This window comes from Marmota flaviventris, chromosome 4 (genome assembly GCF_047511675.1).
Source record: "Marmota flaviventris isolate mMarFla1 chromosome 4, mMarFla1.hap1, whole genome shotgun sequence".
Classification (NCBI taxonomy): domain Eukaryota; kingdom Metazoa; phylum Chordata; class Mammalia; order Rodentia; family Sciuridae; genus Marmota; species Marmota flaviventris.
Window position 1 is genome coordinate 99,897,405 of NC_092501.1, and position 20,666 is coordinate 99,918,070.

General features: G+C 36.4%; 1 protein-coding gene across 2 annotated transcripts in view; it reads right to left on the reverse strand.

The window, feature by feature from the left end:
- Window positions 1-20,666, reverse strand: part of Lmo7 (LIM domain 7) — a 214,120-nt gene that overhangs the window by 127,028 nt on the left and 66,426 nt on the right. For both annotated transcript variants that reach the window (XM_071611447.1, XM_027938081.3), the window contains exon 2: window positions 8,373-8,443. In XM_071611447.1, coding sequence (XP_071467548.1) covers window positions 8,373-8,443 — 71 coding nt within the window. The remainder of the gene's footprint in view (window positions 1-8,372; window positions 8,444-20,666) is intronic.

Sequence of the window (20,666 nt, forward strand, 5' to 3'; positions counted from 1 at the left end):
ATAGACTGTGATGATGATAATGTGTCAGTGCAGGTTCATCAACTATGACAAGTGTACCACTCCTGGGAAGATGCTGATAATAGGGAAAGCTACATATGTATAAGGCAGGAGGTATATGGGCTGTCTACACCTTCCTCTCTATTTTGCTCTGAACCCTAAATTACTCAAAAGGATAAGTGTTTAAAACAAAAACAAAAAAGGTAACTCACACTGGGAGCTACGGTTCCTGTCGTAGAGTTCTGCAATAACCATCAAATAATGTGACTCAACTCCTCTCTATCCCTTTATGTGAAAATGATATGTCCTTCTTAGTTGTACTTAGGTTCTAATTGTTGCTTTGATGTATATGTGTATGTATATACTTTTCCATCCTCCTTTTAATTTCTTCTATTCTACTTCCCAAAAATGAAATCATCAGTATTAACCTCTGATACATACCTATTTGGAAAGGAATCTGGCAACAAGAATCAATTTACCTTTTCCCCTGCAGGCAGCTATCCCATGGCATACTCACACCTTTAACAAGTGTTTCCTCCACCTGTCAGCTTCTTACTATAATTTTCACATTGCTGCAAGCTTTATAATCACTGGTTTTAAGGGAAAAAACTTTTTTTCACCAAATTACTTATCACGTTTCAAGTCTTTAAGTTGTTCCTAGTATTTTTAATTATGCTTAGGCTTTCCTTTTTAACTTTTTTTTTTCTTAGATGTAGATGGACACAATATCTTTGTTTTTTTAATATTTACTTTTTAGTTATAGGTGGGCACAATATCTTTATTTTATTATTTTATTTTATGTGGTGCTGAGGATTGAACCCATTGCCTCACGCATGCTAGGCAAGCGCTCTATCACTGAGTTGTGGCCTGAGCCCTCTTTGTTTTATTTATTTTTTATGTGGTGCTGAGGATCAAACCCAGTGAATCATGCATACAAGACAAGCATTCAATCACTGAACTACAACTACAAATCATGCATAGGCTTTCTAACTATCTTTTCATTCACTTTAATCTATTTCTTAGGACAGATCCCTAAAAGAAGAATTACCAAGGAATGTCTTGTAATTTTTATGATAAAAGTATTTATTTATTATGGTAATGAATAAAGTATCACATTTTTACTTTAAAGGTATTGTCAAATTATTTTTCAGAGAGTTGTACCAGTTTATATCTGACTGGTCATTTTGAGACTATATATCATGCTGTCAAAATATGACCATCTCTTCTCTTCCCCTCTTAAATGCTGGTGACCTAATGTAGGGCCTTGTGCATGCAAACCTAAGCACATGCTCTACTGCTGAACTATGCCCTTAGATCCATGATTTTTGTTTAACAGATGTTATATTATTTACTAGTTTCAACAAAAACATTGTATCTAGTTGTAGTATGACTGTTTACTAATGAAGATAAACATTTTATATTTATTATTACATATTATAATAGCATATTATATATTTTTTATTTATTCAATAATATTTCCTCCTTTTCAAGTATTTGGTTATATTCTTTGCTCATTTGTCTACTGAGGATTAAAAAATGTACATCTTAACACTTTAATGGAGCCCTACATAATTTGAGTCACTTTTACTTATAATATTTCATTTGTAAGAACATTATTTTTCCTTTTTCTTTTTTCTATCCTTTCAATGCTTAGAACTTTACCTCCAAAGATCTTTTTTTTAATTCTTAGGTTGCTTTTCCAGCTTTAGTTACCTTAATCTAGACCATATTTCAATATGTGATGCATTTTTAAATTAATTCTTAGCCAACTATTTACCCCAATACCATAATTAACCTATGCATTTCTTCTCCACTTTCTCTTATCTCCCATATCATAAATTCTTATATATAAGAATTTATAATTCTCTTCCTGACTTTGTTATATTAACATGCACATATTTAAATCACTGAATACTTTATTACTGCACTGTAGTTACACATAATAGTTAGGTTTATTTTGATATATTCATAAATACATATACCATATTGTTCCATATTTCAATCCCCAGTACTTTCTCTTTTCCTCCTCTCCTTCTTCCCCCTGACCTCCTTTGTCTACTTTATTGGTCTTCCTTCCATTTATTTATTTTTCAATTCATACTTCTTAAGTACTATACTTTGTCATAGTGTTCTATTATTAGGACAGGCAAATTCCACAGAAATTTTTATCTTTAGAATTTTTCCTGTTCTACATATAAACCCATTCTTCCATGTAAACCTTGAAACGACTCCTAGAGTCAAAAAAATTTGGATAGATTTTATAATGAGGATTAGATTAAAATTATAAATTAATTTTAATTTATATGTTGACTTATACATTTTTTAAGTTTACCATTCTTATCCATGAGCTGTTATCTACTTTTCCGATTGATAATGGCTGGTGTTATGGTTTGGATGTGTGGTAGACCCCAAACATCATGTGTGAGACAATGCAAGAAGGTTTAGAGGAGAAATGATTAGGTTATGAGAGTCTTAACCCCATTAGTGAATTAATCCCCTGATGGGATTAACTGAGTGGTAATTGAAGGTGAATAGGGGTGGCTGGAAGAGATGGATCCTTGGGGGTGTGGCTTTGGGGTATATATTTTTGTATCTGATGAGTGGAGTCACCTACTTTCTGATTATCATAAGAGCTGCTTCCCTCAGCTACTCTCTTCCACCATGATGTTCTGCCTTACCTTGTGCCCTAAGGAATGAAGCTGGCCTTCTATGGACTGAGACCTCTGAAACTATGAGCCCCCAAATAAACCTTTCCTTCTCTAAAATTGTTCTTATCAGATCTTTTAGTTACAGCAGCAAAAAAGCTGACTAAAATAGCTAGTATATAAAAATTCTTAAGTTTAAGTCTCTTATATAAGGCAATAATTCTAGTTCCAATCTATGTGATAGCATTACATATTTATCTTTCTTACAGTATTTATTCCCTTTATTTAATTCACTTCTAATTCTCATACCGGAATTTCCACATTTCTACAATTTCATAACTAATGTAAAGTTTTCCACATATTCACTTGAAAACCTCCATTATATCAAAAACATATTTCAGGGCTGAGGACATCCCTAGCACTTTCCTAGGATGTGCAAGGCTAGGTTCAGTCCCTAATACTATAAAACACGTGTGTACACACACACACATATTTTAATAATAAATTCTTGCTAAGAAACTTTAATATAAATTGTTTGGATCACAGACAGCAAATACATTACTCCCTTCATTTTCAGTAGCTGTCGTTCTCATTTACTTCCCAGGGGCACTATGACTAAAACATGGTATGCTCTACTCTTAGTAACTTTTATTTAGGGTAAGAAAACACTATCAACAATACACCCAAGCTCAGGAAGCACAGGATTGAGCTTTCTACCTTCTAGTTTGAACAGTTATCCTCCTCTAGAAATCTAAAACCAGAAACAGCTCTAAAAATACACACCCTGCCATTATACAAAGTCTCTGGGCCTCCCGTGGAGCTAAGTACAGAAGCCCTAACAGTCCACTCGTGTCCCTGGCATCCCTGGCACCCCATGCATAGAAGTCTCCAGCTCTAAGAAAAAGGATAGAGTTCTCTCTGCATGAATGACAAGTGACAGACTTGTCTTTGTTGCCAAATGCCTTTAAAAAGTCACCTGAGTGCCCCACAGTAAATAGCAGTAATGGTAAATAATTTTCTTTCTCTATTAAATTTATCTTTGATCAAATATTATGGTACTTTAAAAACAGTGTGATAGTCACAAGGCAGATATAAATAGAACAGGACTTCTCGCACCAATAGGTGAACATCTTGCTCCACTCTTTCCAAGTGGCAAGCAAAGTTTCAAAAGACCTGGTGACAGCGTGAGAAGCTGCTGAATAATGTGAGCCACATGTTCCAAAAGGTTCAAGCTTCTAGTGCATGGTCAAAGGAAACAGGGCAAAAACTTGGGACCATTCCAGGAAGGGGAAGTACAGATTGACTAACCAGTAACACACCCAATCAGACTATCTTCAGACAAATCTTACTTCACTGAGGAATAACAAATGTTTTCACCCAGTATTTCCAAGATTGCCATCATGAGTAATTGGGAAATCACTAGTTGATATCGAAAGCTGGATAGGCTTCACCCAAATATGTTTAGAGAAGAGAAATACTTCTGCCAGAAACCAGAGCAAAACGGGGTTGTAAACATTTATGCAGTGGCAAATCTTTTATACTTTTTAAAATATATAATAAAGGCAGTCCTAATTAACATTAAGAAATACTGGAGAGAATAGACAGATTAATGAATATAATAATTAAACTCATAGAAAATTATAACAAAGAGCTGAAATCATCTAATAAATTCTTGTTGATCCTTTTATTAATTAGGGGAAAAAAATCTGGTTAGTACCCACCTCATGAGAGAGCAGGTATCCGAGGTAAAGTGTAAAATATTAGACTATATTGGATTTTTTCCAGGGAATATTCCTTAGCCATCAACTCACTAGATTCCACAGCCAAACAAACTAAATGAAACTAAAGTGATTAATATGAACGTACTAACTTCAATAGCCGATCACAATGCACACAACTGCCCTCACTATTCAGATGTACATCTCATCTGAAACCTCAGCACAGAGTTTATACCCAATTTAGACTCTGAAATGTCAGTCCACTGCCAGTTGGATGAAAGCTATAATAAGCTTCTCCAACTCTTTTGACTTTGATATTTCAGAACACCAGTTTAAATATGAAAAAAAGCACTACTGAAGGATAAAAAGCTATTGAAATTACTAAATGAAACATTAAGAAACCTCATTAAGCATATCTTAAATGTTGGGGGTTGGGGGACCAGAACCATTTATCTGGCTTTCTAGTTTGTCCATTGCTTAGGTTTGTTACTATTGTCAGAATTGTCCCTCCAAAAAATGGTGACACATGCTCTTGCATAAAATGTTAAAATACGTACGTACATCCTTGTATTTGTATTTGTTTTCAATGTTGCCAAGGTGCTATGGGAAATTAAAGTAACAATATTAGAAAAAATAATAAAATTACTAAAAAGCAAAAAAAAAAAAAAAAAGAAACCTCATTAATAGGGATAATGAACAAGGAAGCCTAAACAGGCAACAAACAGATCCTACATTTCACAAGAAATATAGTTCTGGCAGTAAGCCAAATAGAAGTCAGGCTTTTGTCAGAAAATAAATCAAGATTTTAAAAACATTCTAATTATATTTCAGCCAAAAAATGAGATATCTAACAGGGGGAGAAAAAAACCTTCAAGTCAGCTTACTATATTCACAATGAATTTAAAAGTCAGGCCTACAATACCAGGCCTCTCTGAGCAGCTGGCTGTTTTCTGTCACTATTGTATGAAGGTAATGTGGCCACACAGCAGTCCCTGATCACCATTTCAGAGACCCATCTAAACTTTCTTCATTTATAGATTCATAAAGAATACAGTTACCCAAGGCTGGGATTGTGGCTCAGCAGTAGAGTGTTTGCCTAGCACATGCGAGGCCCTGGGTTTGATCCTCAGCATCACGTAAAAATAAATAAGTAAAAGATATTGTGTCCAACTACAACTAAAAAATAAATATATTAAAAAAAAAAAAGAATACAGTTACCTGGACCTTGCTTTTTTTCAATACTACACTTATACTGACCTGGGCTATGAACAATGTGATTGACAATTTAAGGAAGAATTTATTATATACCACTTTGATGTTCCACAGTAAACTACACAATTACTGATTGCCATGGCCTAGTATTTACTTAACTAACTATGGGAAAATATTTAAACAATTATCAGTACTAAACAGACTGATACATTTATATGGTAATACCTCAAACCCCAAACTGTTATTATTCCAATTTGGAAACAATCTAAGAATGATCTTTTAGAATTTTCTTAATTAAGGTGACTCATTAAAAACAACAATATAGGGCTGGGATTGTGGCTCAGCAGTAGAGCGGGACCGGGTTCGATCCTCAGCACCACATAAAAATAAAGGCATTGTGTTGTGTCCATCTACACCTAAAAAATAAATATTAAAAAAAAACAACATATCTCTAACCATGCATCCAAATGTTTGCTGTCACCATTAGCTAAGATAGAAATTATATGTTTATTCTAACTTGTACTGCCTTGGTCAAAGCAGTTTTTTATCAACTTTAAACATCCTCATTCTTTCAGATGGGGTAGAATTTCTGGAAATCTTTTCAAATCATTTAGAACCCAGGCTGGTGCATAAATTTTAAGTAAAAAATGCTTAAAGATCTATTTATGGAGGCAGTGCCCAAAAAGTAGAATCCCTGAAATATTCTGAGCAATAGTTTATTACTGGAAGCATATAACCCACAAAATGGTTTCTTTGCAAAGATCATCTGTTTGGGCTATTGTTAGAGTCTGTAAACAAGTCAGGATGGCGCCTGGCATTTTGCCAGAGAAATGTTAGGGTCTGTAAACAAGTCTGGATGGCGCCTGGCAAAATGCCAGAGGGAGTGGTTTGTGAAGTAACTCCAGCGAGCCATTAAGTGTGGAGATTTCTTATTGGTTGACTGATGTATCTAGTTTATGCTAATTTAAATAAGTTGTGTAAAATGTATAAATACTGCTCCTGTCCTACAATAAACGGCTCCTACTCCTGCTGTATCAACGTACACAAGTTGTTCGTCACCCCCCGGTTATTTTGCTGCAGCCGGACTGCGGCAGGCTATATGCTCTTGTCAATCTCAGAAGAATCCTGCACCTTATAGGCATACCTCCTCCAAATACCCACCAGCTATCCAGAGTTATAGCACTTAAAATTGGTGAAGTATTTTTACTGCAAACTTCTAAATAATCCATACTTAGAGTTAAGGTAGTTTGCAGGTCACATGCCTCTTTCTAGGAGATTTTCCCATCTCCATCTGCTGAACACATGAGAACCCATTTAAATCATGCAGTTTTCAAATCAAGATAATTTCCCCTTGGTGACCAACTGGGGCGACCATGTGGCCTACATAAGTAAGTCTGAACACTATTCAATAAGGATTCTGAATGTGACATTGGAAAAGAACTAGAAATATTCTTTAAACTTTATTCATGGCCCTTCTTCAATGCCTGTCCCTCATTAGATGAAATCACATATCATCTATATATGCACATTATATATTTCTATAGGTCACAAATGGTTAAATATCAGCAACTTCATATGGAACAATTAATGATACTCTAAAACAATGGAGTTTGAACACCTGTCAACAGAGCAGATTTTACATGGCCATCTTTCTAACAATAACTTGCATTTATACAAAACTTGATAATGTACAAAAACCTCAATATATGTGTTATTGAACTCAGACATCCCTGTGATTTAGACAAGTCCGATATCCTGATCTTTAGAGAGGAAAAAATAAGACTCAAATGTTAAGTCACTTGTTCAAATGTACACAGAAGTCACTAGTTCAAATGTACAAAAGTAATGGAGCAAGGAATCTGACCCTTTGAATCTTTACTGTAAGCAACATCCTTCAAAAGGAGATTCAAAATGATCTAAGTGCCAGTACATACACTCCCAGTGCTTACTTGTGGACTGATTCCATAACTGTGTGATAAGCGTCTAAGTTGGAATTATCAAGTGCTTTTAAAAATGTGGGTGGGTACTCAAGTACATTCTTATAATTTATTTACTCACTTCTGCAGCCTGTACCTTCCTCCAACATTTCATCCTTTCACCTCACAGGCCTGCCTTTCCCCTACCCCCAAAGGTCAAATACTTGGCTAAAAGAACTATGCATCCACTGGGGAACCAAAACTAAATATCAATCATGGCACCAGCCTATTTTACTTATGGTAACCACAGCCTGGGATGTGGTTCTCAGTAACATTTATTAATTGAGAATGTCCATGACTCAAATTGATTGGGGAAATATAATAGCTCCACTTAAAACTTGAAAGAAAAATTTACTGCTCTAATCATCATAACTTATTGATGAAGAAAAGAAGTTTTATGTTAACTTCAAAACCAGGCAGTTCTGCATGTTAAACTACTCATGGTAAGTGATAGGCAGTGAAATGTAATAAGTCTTCCTCCTCAACCACCCATGCCTACAAGCAATAATAGAATCTTTCTTGTTTACTAATTGAAAATAATACACATTTCAGAAACACTATCTGTAGATACAGAGACTGATATGATAACCCCTTCCTACTGTCTCCTATTATGGGGGTGTCAATTTGCAGGGATCAAATCTCACCTGTGACCAAGAACACATATCTGTGATGATGGGGACTATGAGAAGAGGAACATCTCATAACACCAATGCACACCCACACACCCCCTATACGCACGTACCTGCATGTGCACACACCCACATACATGACCAGCACACACATATTTGCTTTTGAATTATTTTTTAAATGCTTTAAATACTTACTCACACAACAAAACACCATTTTCTAGAGAGGCCCGAAAATCCCGTGTTTCAAAATTCTTCTCTGTTACTGCCTGAAAGACAGAATTGGGTGTTAATTGTCTGTTAAACAAGGATAACACACTAGTCAAAAATCAGTATTAGATTAATTAACATGAATCTAATGTTTTATTTAAAGGACATGCTTATATCACCAAAATCTGTTTACTGTGGGAAATTACATCCATTTAAGTATGAACAAGTATACACAGAAAAAAACACAATAAGTACTCTCTGCAATTATTTTATTGGACTTATCATCTAAGTCTGGCTGACTACATAAGTTAAAAGCTAAACTAAATTTTAAACATTTTCTATTTAAAGTTAAAAACCCTATGGATGATCTAAAAGTACATAAAAATTAAGATCTAAACTTGAAATATCATCTATATATGCACATTAACTTCAACCCCATCTTTAAATTCAAGTTTCATTACAAAGCTGAGGAGCAGAGGGATGATTCTCCTTAACTCTATTCATGAAGAGGCCCTAATTTGTGTAAAAAGCTCTTATTGAAACATCTTAAAAAGACTTTTAAATCCTAGCACAAAAAAAAGAGAGGTAAGATAAAAAATATTTTTTAAGCAGACCTACCGAACTGTTATATATAACAGCCCCTTGCAATTACCAACACCAATGTGTCTAGTGAAACTCTAGAAATAATAACTAAATTTGGTCTCTAGAGGTGGAGTCTTTGGGACAGGAAAGGGGATTTGCTATGGAAAGTAGCAGTGAAACTCCTGAAGGTTGTAGTGGGGGAAAGCCACTCCAACAAGCTCCTGGGCCTCACTGCCTAGCCACGGGGAGAGCAGACAGCCAAGCTAGCCTAGACACCTATCCACCACTTAAGAGCAGATGTCAAAGTCTTCTTTCCATCACAGTAAAGCCCCTCAGAGTCACTGAAATAATTCGTCAAATTACATCCTCAAATCAACATAGATCAGAAGCAGTGATTTACCACAAAGGCAGTGTCTTTCAGACACACAGGCGAACAGTGAAGAGCAACAGACAATGGTAATGGATGGGCCAGTTCAGAGGGAAGTCTAAGTTTATTTAGCTGAGCTGCATTCCTTAAGGTCACAACCTGACATCTCCCACTGCCTGGGTGAGGCCAGGTCAGGCTCTGGAAACCTGTGTACCAGTGTCTGAACCCGGGCTCTGACACTTCCTCCCAGTAGCTCTGCACAAGTTGCTTAACCATTTAGTTTTCTCTCTGCAAAATGGAGACTAATTATATCTATCTAGTAGGGTTAGGCCAAGAACTAAATGAGATAATATACATTAAATAGTAGTTGCCTGACTCAGGGGAAGCATTCACAAAGTTCACTATTATTTTTTTTTAATTTTTATTGTTGGTTGTTCAAAACATTACATAGTTCTTGACATATCATATTTCACACTTTGATTCAAGTGGGTTATGAACTCCCATTTTTACCCCGTATACCGATTGCAGAATCACTTCGGTTACATATCCACTGATTTACATATTGCCATACTAGTGTCTGTTGTATTCTGCTGCCTTTCCTATCCTCTACTATCCCCCCTCCCCTCCCCTCTATGTTCACTATTATTATCAGCCATGACTACTCATCTGCAGAAAAAAAGATAAATGCTACATTTTTGCAAACCAATGTGTTTTGCCAGGGGGAAAAAAATCCTTTACTTAAAAGAAGAATCTGAGTTACCAAAATATAAAAATCTACTAAATTAGCTTCTGTATCCTGAAAATATTTTGAAAATTATAAACATCTATAAAGAACCCTTAAAATATAGTGAAGGCAATTTGTTTGTTTTTAAATCATATTTTTTTAAAAAGTCCCAGCTAATAAGGAGACTAAGGCAGGATAATCATTTGAGCCCAGGAGTTGAAGGACAGCCAAGGCAACAAAGTGAGACTACTCCCCCAGGCCCTTCCCCTCATCAAAAAGAAAGAAAGACAAAAGAAAAATAAAATATAAACTCATTCTCATATTAAGAACAATTTAGTATTCTGAAAGAATACTCCAGAATTTTGAAAGAATATTTGTTTGCCTAGTAGTTCTAATCTAACAACTGCTCACTTGGTCTTTTCAATAAATTTTAAGCTTACTCATTAGCAAGTTATTTAAGGTGTGATACATTTTACGTAATGAGGTTGTGATTCATAGGAATTAAATAGAGACCACATGTTTTCCACTTAAGTTATCAAAAGTCAACACAAACAGAAGTGATCATCATGTAGTCAAACAACCACACCTTTACTTTTGTACAATTTTTTTCTCTTGCTTGCCCCTTTCCAGATTTTCCTAGTGCAATTAAATAAAATCACTGCCACCTGAAATGATCTGAGTTGATATACATTAGATAAGAACTGGAGATTAGTCCTGGATCCATCTCACACTTATTAACTTGCCACTCATTTCCCCAATTTATAAAAGGAAAAAAGTACTTGCTCTCTCTAATTCAGAATACACAAATGACATGTGAAATATTTTGATTCCTCTAGAATAAAAGGCCACACATTCTGGTCTAAGCTGTGCTTCTTCTACCCATGCATCTTCATGTGCTGCTGAGAAGAAGCTATAAGTGATAGAGCTGAGAGTGAGGCTCCCAGGTGAAGTGCATCCTGGGAAGATGCAATTAGACTAATGGAGCATAGTAAGGGTGGAGCAGGAGCCAAGGGCACATTCTGCACAAACAGTACTGCCAAACCTGTCTTGCCACCTGCAGCCTCCAGAGAAGCCCCTGACATGTTTTTAGGAACAGGTTTTATGGAAAAAATATCTATCAGCTAAATATATAAGCACTAAGTGCCAAGTTCACAAATATCTGAAAAGTTAGTTCTTTTGCTATAAACTGTTATTAATTTAATAAAGAAATAGGAATTGCCTACACAACCTTTACTATTTTATTTTCCATCCTCTTACTGCAAAAAATTTGCCATCAATATAAGCAAGAAGTTTCCCCAAAGCGCCATCATTCAGTTATAGTTGTGACCATATAATCCACACGGCTTAAATCCCACACATTCTGAGAACTTCTCATAGACCACTTCACATCAGATTAGTTATCAGCAAAATACCCACTAATGCAAATCAGCAGGCACTGGGCTTTTTAAAACCTTTCCTTTTAAACAAACGTCCATTTAAACACTGTCTAGAATCTTGAAAGTGCTAACATATTTTGGGGCAAATCACAGAACAACAGTTCCTGCTTGAGCTTTTTTTAAAAGGGAATGAAGGGGATGTTTGCTGACGAAAACTACATTATGATCCAGGCAAGGTGACACACACCTGTAATCCCAGCTACTCAGGAGGCTGAGGCAAGAGGATGGCAAATCAAGGCCACTCTCAGCAAGTTAGTGAGACCTTGTCTCAAAATAAAAAATAAAAAGGTCTGGGGATGTAGCTCAGTGGTAAAGCCCCCCCCCTGTAAATCCTAAGTTCAAAAATAACTACACTATGACCTTCAACTATGAGCACAGTAGATTCCAAATTAAGTCACTTAATGGATTAATCAGCTGCAAGATCATGATATTTAAGATACATCAAGACAATCTTTTCAACATAAGCAATAAGTTTTAAAAATCCAGAGGAATGTTTAACATTAGAAACCACAGTGATAAAAAGGAATCATGCTATGAAACAATCCTCAAAAGATAGGTCTGCCTTAATTTTGCATTCAAGGAGATAACTATCTTCCTCCCAGTAACTCTGGACAAGTTGCTTAACCATTTAGTTTTCTCTCCTGCAAAATGGAGACTAACTATATCTATCTAGTAAGGTTAGGCCAAGAACTAAATGGTTCATAAGATAGTCCATAAGATAGTCCATAGAGGGTGTTGCTTCCACAGGAAGAATCCTGGGGCTGGTATACATCAAGGAGCTGCTTGCTTTTCAGTCTGTCTCTATAGCTGTTAATGAATTAAAAGCACACCTCTCTCCTTTCTTTCATGAAACTTCATTTTGGAAGTAATCATTACTTGATTCCCATGACTCCAGAAAGCAGGTCCAATTGTTATACTGAATTCCATTAATATATCATTTTACACATATATCATTATTTATGATGCAATAACTGACAGGTCTCTTTGGTTACACATGCCAAAAATTCATAAATTCAAGGATTATGGCACACAGTAAACACATTAGGTAAAAACAGAGCATGACGTCAATATAACAAGTGTCTTATCTTCAGCCTCTCTCCCCTTTCACAAAATAAAAGTTTTGCTAAAGTTATTCATGATATTAGAGAAGCCAATTCTCAAAAGCCTGGACTCTGACCTCATAGTGACCCCAACACCACCAAAAAAAAGGACTTGGGGGCCAGAGAGGTTGGGGTGGACCTTGTAAACTTTTTGGCAATGAAGATAAATCCCTGAACTTCTCCAGGCCTATTTCCTCAGCTATAAAACAGGATACTAGTTTATGATAGTCTATATACACCCCTGTAGTTGGTGCTGTGTAGTTGGCGCTCCCTCACAGTTTATACAGGAGGAAACCAAATTATAGTAAATTTACTTGAGTTGAGGCCTAGGTCAGTAAGCAGGTCCCTATATAAGAGGGCTTGAGCATCAAATGACTGTGTCTATGAAAGCACTCAGTAAACTCTTAGATGCAGCTAGCACCTACCTCATAAGCCCCTGGGATCTTAGTTCACATAGCTCTAAAGGGCCATCAGGCTATCTTAACCAGATTCTTACTGGATGAAATCCGGCTTACGTCACTTAGGTTAAATCAAATTTCTCTTTCTAACAATATCTGAATTTACAAGGAATAACAAATCAAAAAGATGGCTGATCAGATATATTGGTGCCTCAATTGCTGAAATCACTTGTTAAAGTAGCCTTTTACGGGGCTGGGGTTATGGCTCAGCGGTATAGTGCTTGCCTGGCACATGCAAGGTCCTGGGTTCGATCCTCAGCACCACATAAAAATAAATAAATAAACAAATAAAATAAAGTTTAAAAAAAAGTAGCCTTTTACTGCGCAAGAGTGAACACATCCAAATTTTGTCAGCAGCTCAAGAATAAAAAACAGCAAGAGTCCATTACTGAGACACATTTGCAAAAGGGAATAATCTTGGTTGAAAACTTTCAAGTAGTGTCCCTGTCACAACTGTAACAAAAAAAAAAAAAAAGCCATACAAAAGTTTTCTTGGGCTAAAAAACATGCTAGAATTTAACTTTCCACTAAAATAATCAGTTCTCATTTTAACTAAGATATTTAAAAAAGCATTTTATTTACTTATTCATTCAAAAATCATTTAATGACACCCTACTATATACATATCTGGCATCGTTGGAGGCACTAAGAACACATAAGCAAGATGAAGCAATTCTTGGGAATTTCTCTTTAAAAGTCTAGTCCTGTTTTGAAATGTGTGGTCAAAAAGGCATTTTAAGCCTGGGCATCTCTCTGAAATGTGGTTAACTCTTTGAATTACAGCATGTTCTTGGTTAAATGATACTGTATATTCAGCAAATAACATTGCTTTAAGGAGCATAATTCTCCAGTCTCCAGCCTCTATTAAGATTTGGCATTGTACTACATAATATTCTGGAATATCCTAGGCCTATTTTTGCCAATACTAATATCATTCAATAGCAAAACCAAAGCAACTCACAGTCTTCCAAGAGAGTGGTTATAGAATTGCCCAGATCACTCAATCTAAGAGAATCCGAAGTCTCCCAGTGGTCTAAACATTTTTCCTCAACCACTGCCCGCCTTAAGACCTTCATCTGGGTAGGTTAGGGTAAATTACACACCTCCCATCTCACTCTTTTGGGAAAGGCCCACAAGTCTTCACACTGCCAGGAAAGAAGAGAAAAAACAACAAAATGCAAAGCAACAGATTGTGTCTTCAGAAAATTAAAAGCCAATTATCTTTAGATACACTCAAAATTTCACTCACTCATCCTCAGACCAAATGCCAACTCTGCTCACATTTTGAGTACAAAAAAGAAAGAAAGAAAGAAAAAGCCCACTTCCATGTACCATCAATTTTTAGCTTACAGTCTAAAATTATTATTCTAAACCACAATTATTCACAAGTCAAAAGTGAAATACACCGGAAAGAACTAAATAAAACTAGGAAAGAAAAGAAGATTTGCTTCAGGGCTGACAATTTTCATGCAAGATTTAACAAGATTCAAAATCCAAGACAAGCTGAGCCCTATTAGCAGCCAGTTAAGTTCATTGAAAATATCTCACACAAAAATGTTTTCATTTTATAGCTATACTTTGTCAACAATCAGAAAAAAAATACTTCTGAAGAGTAAATTACATTTTATCTATAAATATAGGTTCATAATCCAATTTATGTTGTTGCACAAAATACGGGAAATATCCCAAGAGAAAAATTCTAGCAAAAACCTTGTCTAGTGCATAAGGTTTTTTGTCCTCCTAGATCAAGGAGTATTTAAGTAACAAAAACACAAGGCACAAGTGGATGTTAACATCCATTATCAGGATATTTTAAGTATAGCTCAAATGCCTAATATAATCATGGATTCTCAAGAGTCAAAAGATTTTTTTTTTGCAGAAATGTCTCACATACACATTAGCAAGTCTCAACAATTACCTTCTTACCTCCCTGGGAATTACTATCAGAGTCATCACTGTGGGAAACATTCACTTTGGGAATCAGTGTGTCTGTATTACAGGTGAGTCACTACTTATTTTATATGAGCTTTAAATTGATAGGTACACCCTTGGTACCTATGGGTATACTTTACTATCCAGTTTAATATTAAGGGATGAAGTTGAAATGCCCTTTTACACAGGAATTCTTACAATGATTCTTGGATGCCTATTATACATCAACAACAAAGTAGTCCCTTTGGTACCCATTTGTCAACCTTTTTCAATTTGACAATGAATTCCTAGGAAGCAAAGAGATAATTACAATTCTATTCCCAGTAAATACCTAAGTGAAATGAAAACATATCTCCATGTAAAACCTCGTATATGAATGTTCGTAATACCATTGTGCTTGTTAGCCAAAAAGATAGGAGCAACCTAATGTCCCTCAACTGGTGAATGAATAGAAAACAGTGTGGTCATACAATGGAATATTATTCAGCAATAAAAAGGAATGAAGTACTGATACATGCTGCAACATGAATGAGCCTTCAAACATTAGACTAAGAGAAAGAAGCTTGGCACAATACCACATATCACATATGACTCTGTATATGCAAAATGTCCAGAATAGGCAAATCCATAGAAACAAAAAATAAATTAGTGTTTTTCAGGAGAAGGAGAGAAGGAGAGTTACTGCTAATAGTCATATAGAGTTTCTTCTGGGGTGATGAAAATGTTCTGAAATCAGATTGTGATAGTTGGACAAACTTTAAAAGTATGAATTGTATAATATGTGATTTATATCAATAAATCTCTATAAAGCACAATGAACTATATACATTCTATTCAAAATCAATAAAGATGTCTTTCTAAAAGATAGTTCCAAAAGATCCTTCCCATTATTTCATACCCAATATGCAAAAGAAATTTAGTGTAAGTGAAGATATTTAAGTCACTCCTGTATTTTAAATGCCTACCCTCACACACACAAATACATACACACACAAACACACACACACACACACACACACATATATATGTATATATATACGCCCCATAGGAATACATCTTACAGAGTAGAATTCCCAGCCCTTTTACATCACACCTAGAAATATTTTAATGTTAAATTATTATATTTTGTCCTTCCAAGAATGCCATCTTTGCATTATATCTAAACAATTCTAAATTTTCTCAAGTGCATTTACTGTCCTTTTCATAATTCATGTAATATGATTTCGAAGCAGAATACATACTGAAGGTAAAACAAAGAAGGCAGAGCAAATGGGCTAATGGAACTCTCCTTTAACACCTTATTGTGAGTCCATTACATTCCCAGTAACAGAATTGTTAAGAAATCAGTTTTCCTCGGATAATTTACATGATCAATGTTTCCCCTTGCACTTTTTTTTTCTTTTACATATATTTAGCTGTAGGTGGACACAATACCCTTTATTTTATTTTTTTAATGTTTTTTTAAGATGCTGATGGACCTTTATTTTGTTCATTTATTTATATGTGATACTGAGAATCGAACCCAGGGCCTCACACATGCTAGGCAAGCGCTCTGCCCCTGAGCCACAACCCCAGACCCCTTTATTTTATTTATATGTGGTGCTGAGGATGAAATCCAGAGCCTCACTTGTGCCAGGCGACCACTCTACCAATCAGCCACAGCCCAAGCCCCTCCCTTTGACTCTTTCTAGAGCCTTTAGGAAAATTTAACAAGGTTTCCAGTGTAACTCAGAAGTAGATATGCTGATGTCCCCAAAATGCATCTAATTAGTAGTTTAAAATACTGTTGACCAAGGCCTGGGGTTGTAGCTCAATGACAGAATGCTTGCCTGGCACGTGTGAGGCACTGGGTTCAATCCTCAGCACCATATAAAAATAAATAAAGGTACTGTGTCCACCTACAACTATTAAAAAAAAAATACTGTGGACCAAGTAATAATTTTACTGTTAACTACCGGAATCATTTGCTTACAGGTTATTATTAACATTGAAGTACTGTGAATAGTTTTTAAACATTATTTTGGTATATGGAGACACATAAAAGACCAATATATAGCCCTCTTTAGGACAGCAAATGAAAAACTCCATCCAGAGAAATGAATGAGTTGCTTTTTCCTAAAAAATGCTGGTACCCTTGAAAACTCTCCTTCAAGTAGTCTGCATGACCTCTCTCAAGAGTTTGACGGCTCCTACTACCCCAGTGCACCACTTCCTGCCTATCCCTAAGGTTCATATCACCTTATTACCTAGACAGGAACCTTTAGAGACCAACACTTACATTTACACCCCTTCAAATTGTCGCTTCATCTTGTTTCAGCTAAAACTTTTTGAAACTTAGGAAGAACCAAGGTAACAGAAACATTCTTTTAACTCTTTCCTTTAGGATCTTCAGATAAACTTGTCCCGTTATAATACTGAACTGTACATGCCCAGATGTTCGTGTCTGCCATCTTTGGGGGCCTAAAGTGAGCATGTCCGGAAGTACCCATGTCCACCATCTTGTGAAGCTAAACTGAGCATGCCCGGAAGTAGCGCTACCCATGTCTTTGTGAATCTGAACCTGAGCCTGGGTGTTCAAGTCGGCCATCTTTGCAAATCTGAACTAAGTGTGCCAGGAAGTGTTCAAGTCCGCCATCTTTGTGAACCTGAACTGAGCATGCCCAGAAGTGTTCAAGTCCACCCTTTTGACTTTAACACATATTGTGACCTTGAGCTGTGTTCCCAAAAATGTACATCCTGAATAGCATGCCCCTAAAATGCCTTCATGTGGAAATATATATATTCTCCCCAAATAAAATTCCCAGCTTCTCTTCCTCCAGAGTACTGCTTCGAGAAAAACCCAAATGCTCTCCTTACTTGCTGCAGGCAATAAATTTCCAATCTTATCTGCTGGTCATGCTTTTTGTTCCCAAGATGCAAACATACTGCTTTTGTTTCTGACATGGCCAAGTGTATACTCCCCAGCTGACCCTAGTTCCTAAAGACAATATCGCAGGCCACAAGCTGATTACAACCTGTAGACATGTTTTGTTTGGCCCAAGCAATAGGTCAAAATTGGGAAATGTCAGAGATGCAAATTATAAGCTTTTCTTTTAAAAAAAGAAACAGCCTGTCAGTGCTGGGCAGCACGGCCTCATGGCCACGACTGGCCGCCCAGAGGGAATGACTGGTTGAGAACACACTGCCAGAAGAGTGCCATCCCCACACTTCCCCTCAATGACACCCTCCTCACCTTACTCTTGCACACTGTCTGCACTTCAGTTCGAGAATCCTCCGGCTTTTTGTCTATATCCTCCAGGCCTAGCATAATGTCTGTGCAGTAGAAAGGACTTGCTCAAAAGGTCAACTCAGATAACTGTGTATAATATCAGTCATCTGTGAAGCTGATTAAACACACACACACACAAACACACATGCATACACGCACACCATGTCTTTCTCTAAGAGATCCTGATTTTCTGATTTAAAAAACCTAGGATGACAGATGGAAGTATACCTTTTCCAGAGTGCCCTGAGTCTAATGGTCTCTGATAAACATTGTTTTGGTGAAGGAAAGAATTTGCAAGACTTGACACTAAGTCCTGACTCTTCCAGTGTTTGCTTTTGAACAGGTACCTCAGGTTCTTAGAAGATTTGATTTCCTTATAAGAAATTGAATTTGGGCTGGAGTTGTAGCTCAGCAGCAGGGCACTTGCCTCATACATGTGAGGCACTGGGTTCAATTCCTAGCACCACATATAAATAAGCAAATAAAATAAAGGTCCAAAACAACTAAAAAAAATTTTTTTTTTTTAAAAAAAGTGAATTTTTACTAAATCATCACCTCATCTCAAAATTCTAAATGTTCTGGTTCTTCCTTGAAGTCTAAGAAAACCAAAAGTCTTAACAGTTTCTGTTCTCTGCTACCACCTGCTGGCATATTCTTGGTATTGCAAAGGTCCAGTGGCTACATCCAAATGAAAAAATATGACAAAAACAACTCCTTTCAAAGTAAAAAACACGCCAAATTATACTTAGTGAAAAGGAAAATTATTTTTTATATAATAACATGAGTCTGTCACCTTTATTAAACTATTATAATAGCTCAAAACTGATTTTTGAATGCTCAATTTGAGGCTTTTTGCAGGGAAAAAGATTAATTGCCTGAATTCAAGCCCTCTTGCATACTAGACAAGAACTCTACCATTGTGCTATACCCCAACCTATATATATATATATATATATATATATATATATATATATATATATATATATATGGTTAGATAATACATTGTGCATATTAAGATATACAACCTTTATAGATTTTGGACCCTCTATGGTACAACTTTCTATGATTAAAATTTTTCTAAAATCTGGTCTGGGGATATAGCTCAGTTGGTATAGTGCTTACCTCACATGCACAAGACCCTGGGTTCAATACCCAGCACCACAAAAATAAAATTTTTTTTAAAAAAATTGCAAAATGGGACTGGGGACATAGCTCAATGGTTGAGCGTTTGCCCAGGATATGCAAAGCCCTGATTCAAACCCCATCACTCATCCCTCAAAAAAAAAAAATCCAAAATGTAATGATGTGCATTTCTGGAGAAATATCCCTAACATACAAAATATTTAGAGGCTAAACATAGAATTTACCTAGATTAAATGAGACTTCTAAGATTTCTCTAAATACTCTTCCTGAATTTCTCTCATCCAATAGGACATCATGGAGCTTGTGAACCCAGGTTCCCCAAGGCTATTTATAGCTTATGTTACATATTCTCCTCTCTAGACCTAGCACTACAGCCAAAAAGTGAGTCAGTATGGGCAGAAAATCATCTACAATCAATGGAAAATCCTTGCCTGAATGTTTAGGCAAAACCAAGTAGGTCCCATGGCAGGAAGCTGTTGGGTGTGACAGAACACGTGGGAGGAAGGAGGGCATGGGTTAATCTGGAAGGCTTCTCCAAGGATTACTTCACTCTCCTCGAAACTGTGAAGCTTGACCTGCCAACCACTCCCTCCTTCACATTCTTCCTGAACTCACCTCCTAGTTGCTCCTCCTTCTGCCTTATAGACTTTCTTCATTCGTACAAACTTCAAGAAGACAGTTGTAAATTTATAGCTCTGGTCCTTCCTTGGAGGCTTCCCTCCTGCCTCACACTTCCTGTCCATGTTGAGCATTTCTTCTTGAGCACCCTGACCTCAAACCGAGCACATAAAACAGACCTGGCCCTCTCACCTATGACTGAACTACACCTCACTTCACTGTCTGCTAAAATCCTCAGACCAACGATCTCCCAACCACCCAAACTCAAAACATTAGAAGGAACCTTCCTTGTCTCTTCAAATCCATGTAATTTTCCCCCAATCTGGTTCCAATCTTTACCTTGGGCAGATACAACACTTCAGTATTCTCTTCCGGATTGCTTGGCTTTAAACCCCTTCTCTGCTCTGCATTTCAATATCTGTCTTTCTTTCCTTAAAAACAAAATAGTCTTGCTCTCAAAAACACTTGCTCAAAACTTTCCAACAGTTCTTGGGCCTACTAAGTAAGCCTTCCCACCTGCCTTCACTTCAGAGTCTCACATGGGAATCCTTCATTCTACCTAAACACAAGAACACAATAACCGTGATACCTTCATTCCTCCAGCTTAACAATTCAAGTTACATCTCTCTTTTATATTCCCCAAACACTCTTATC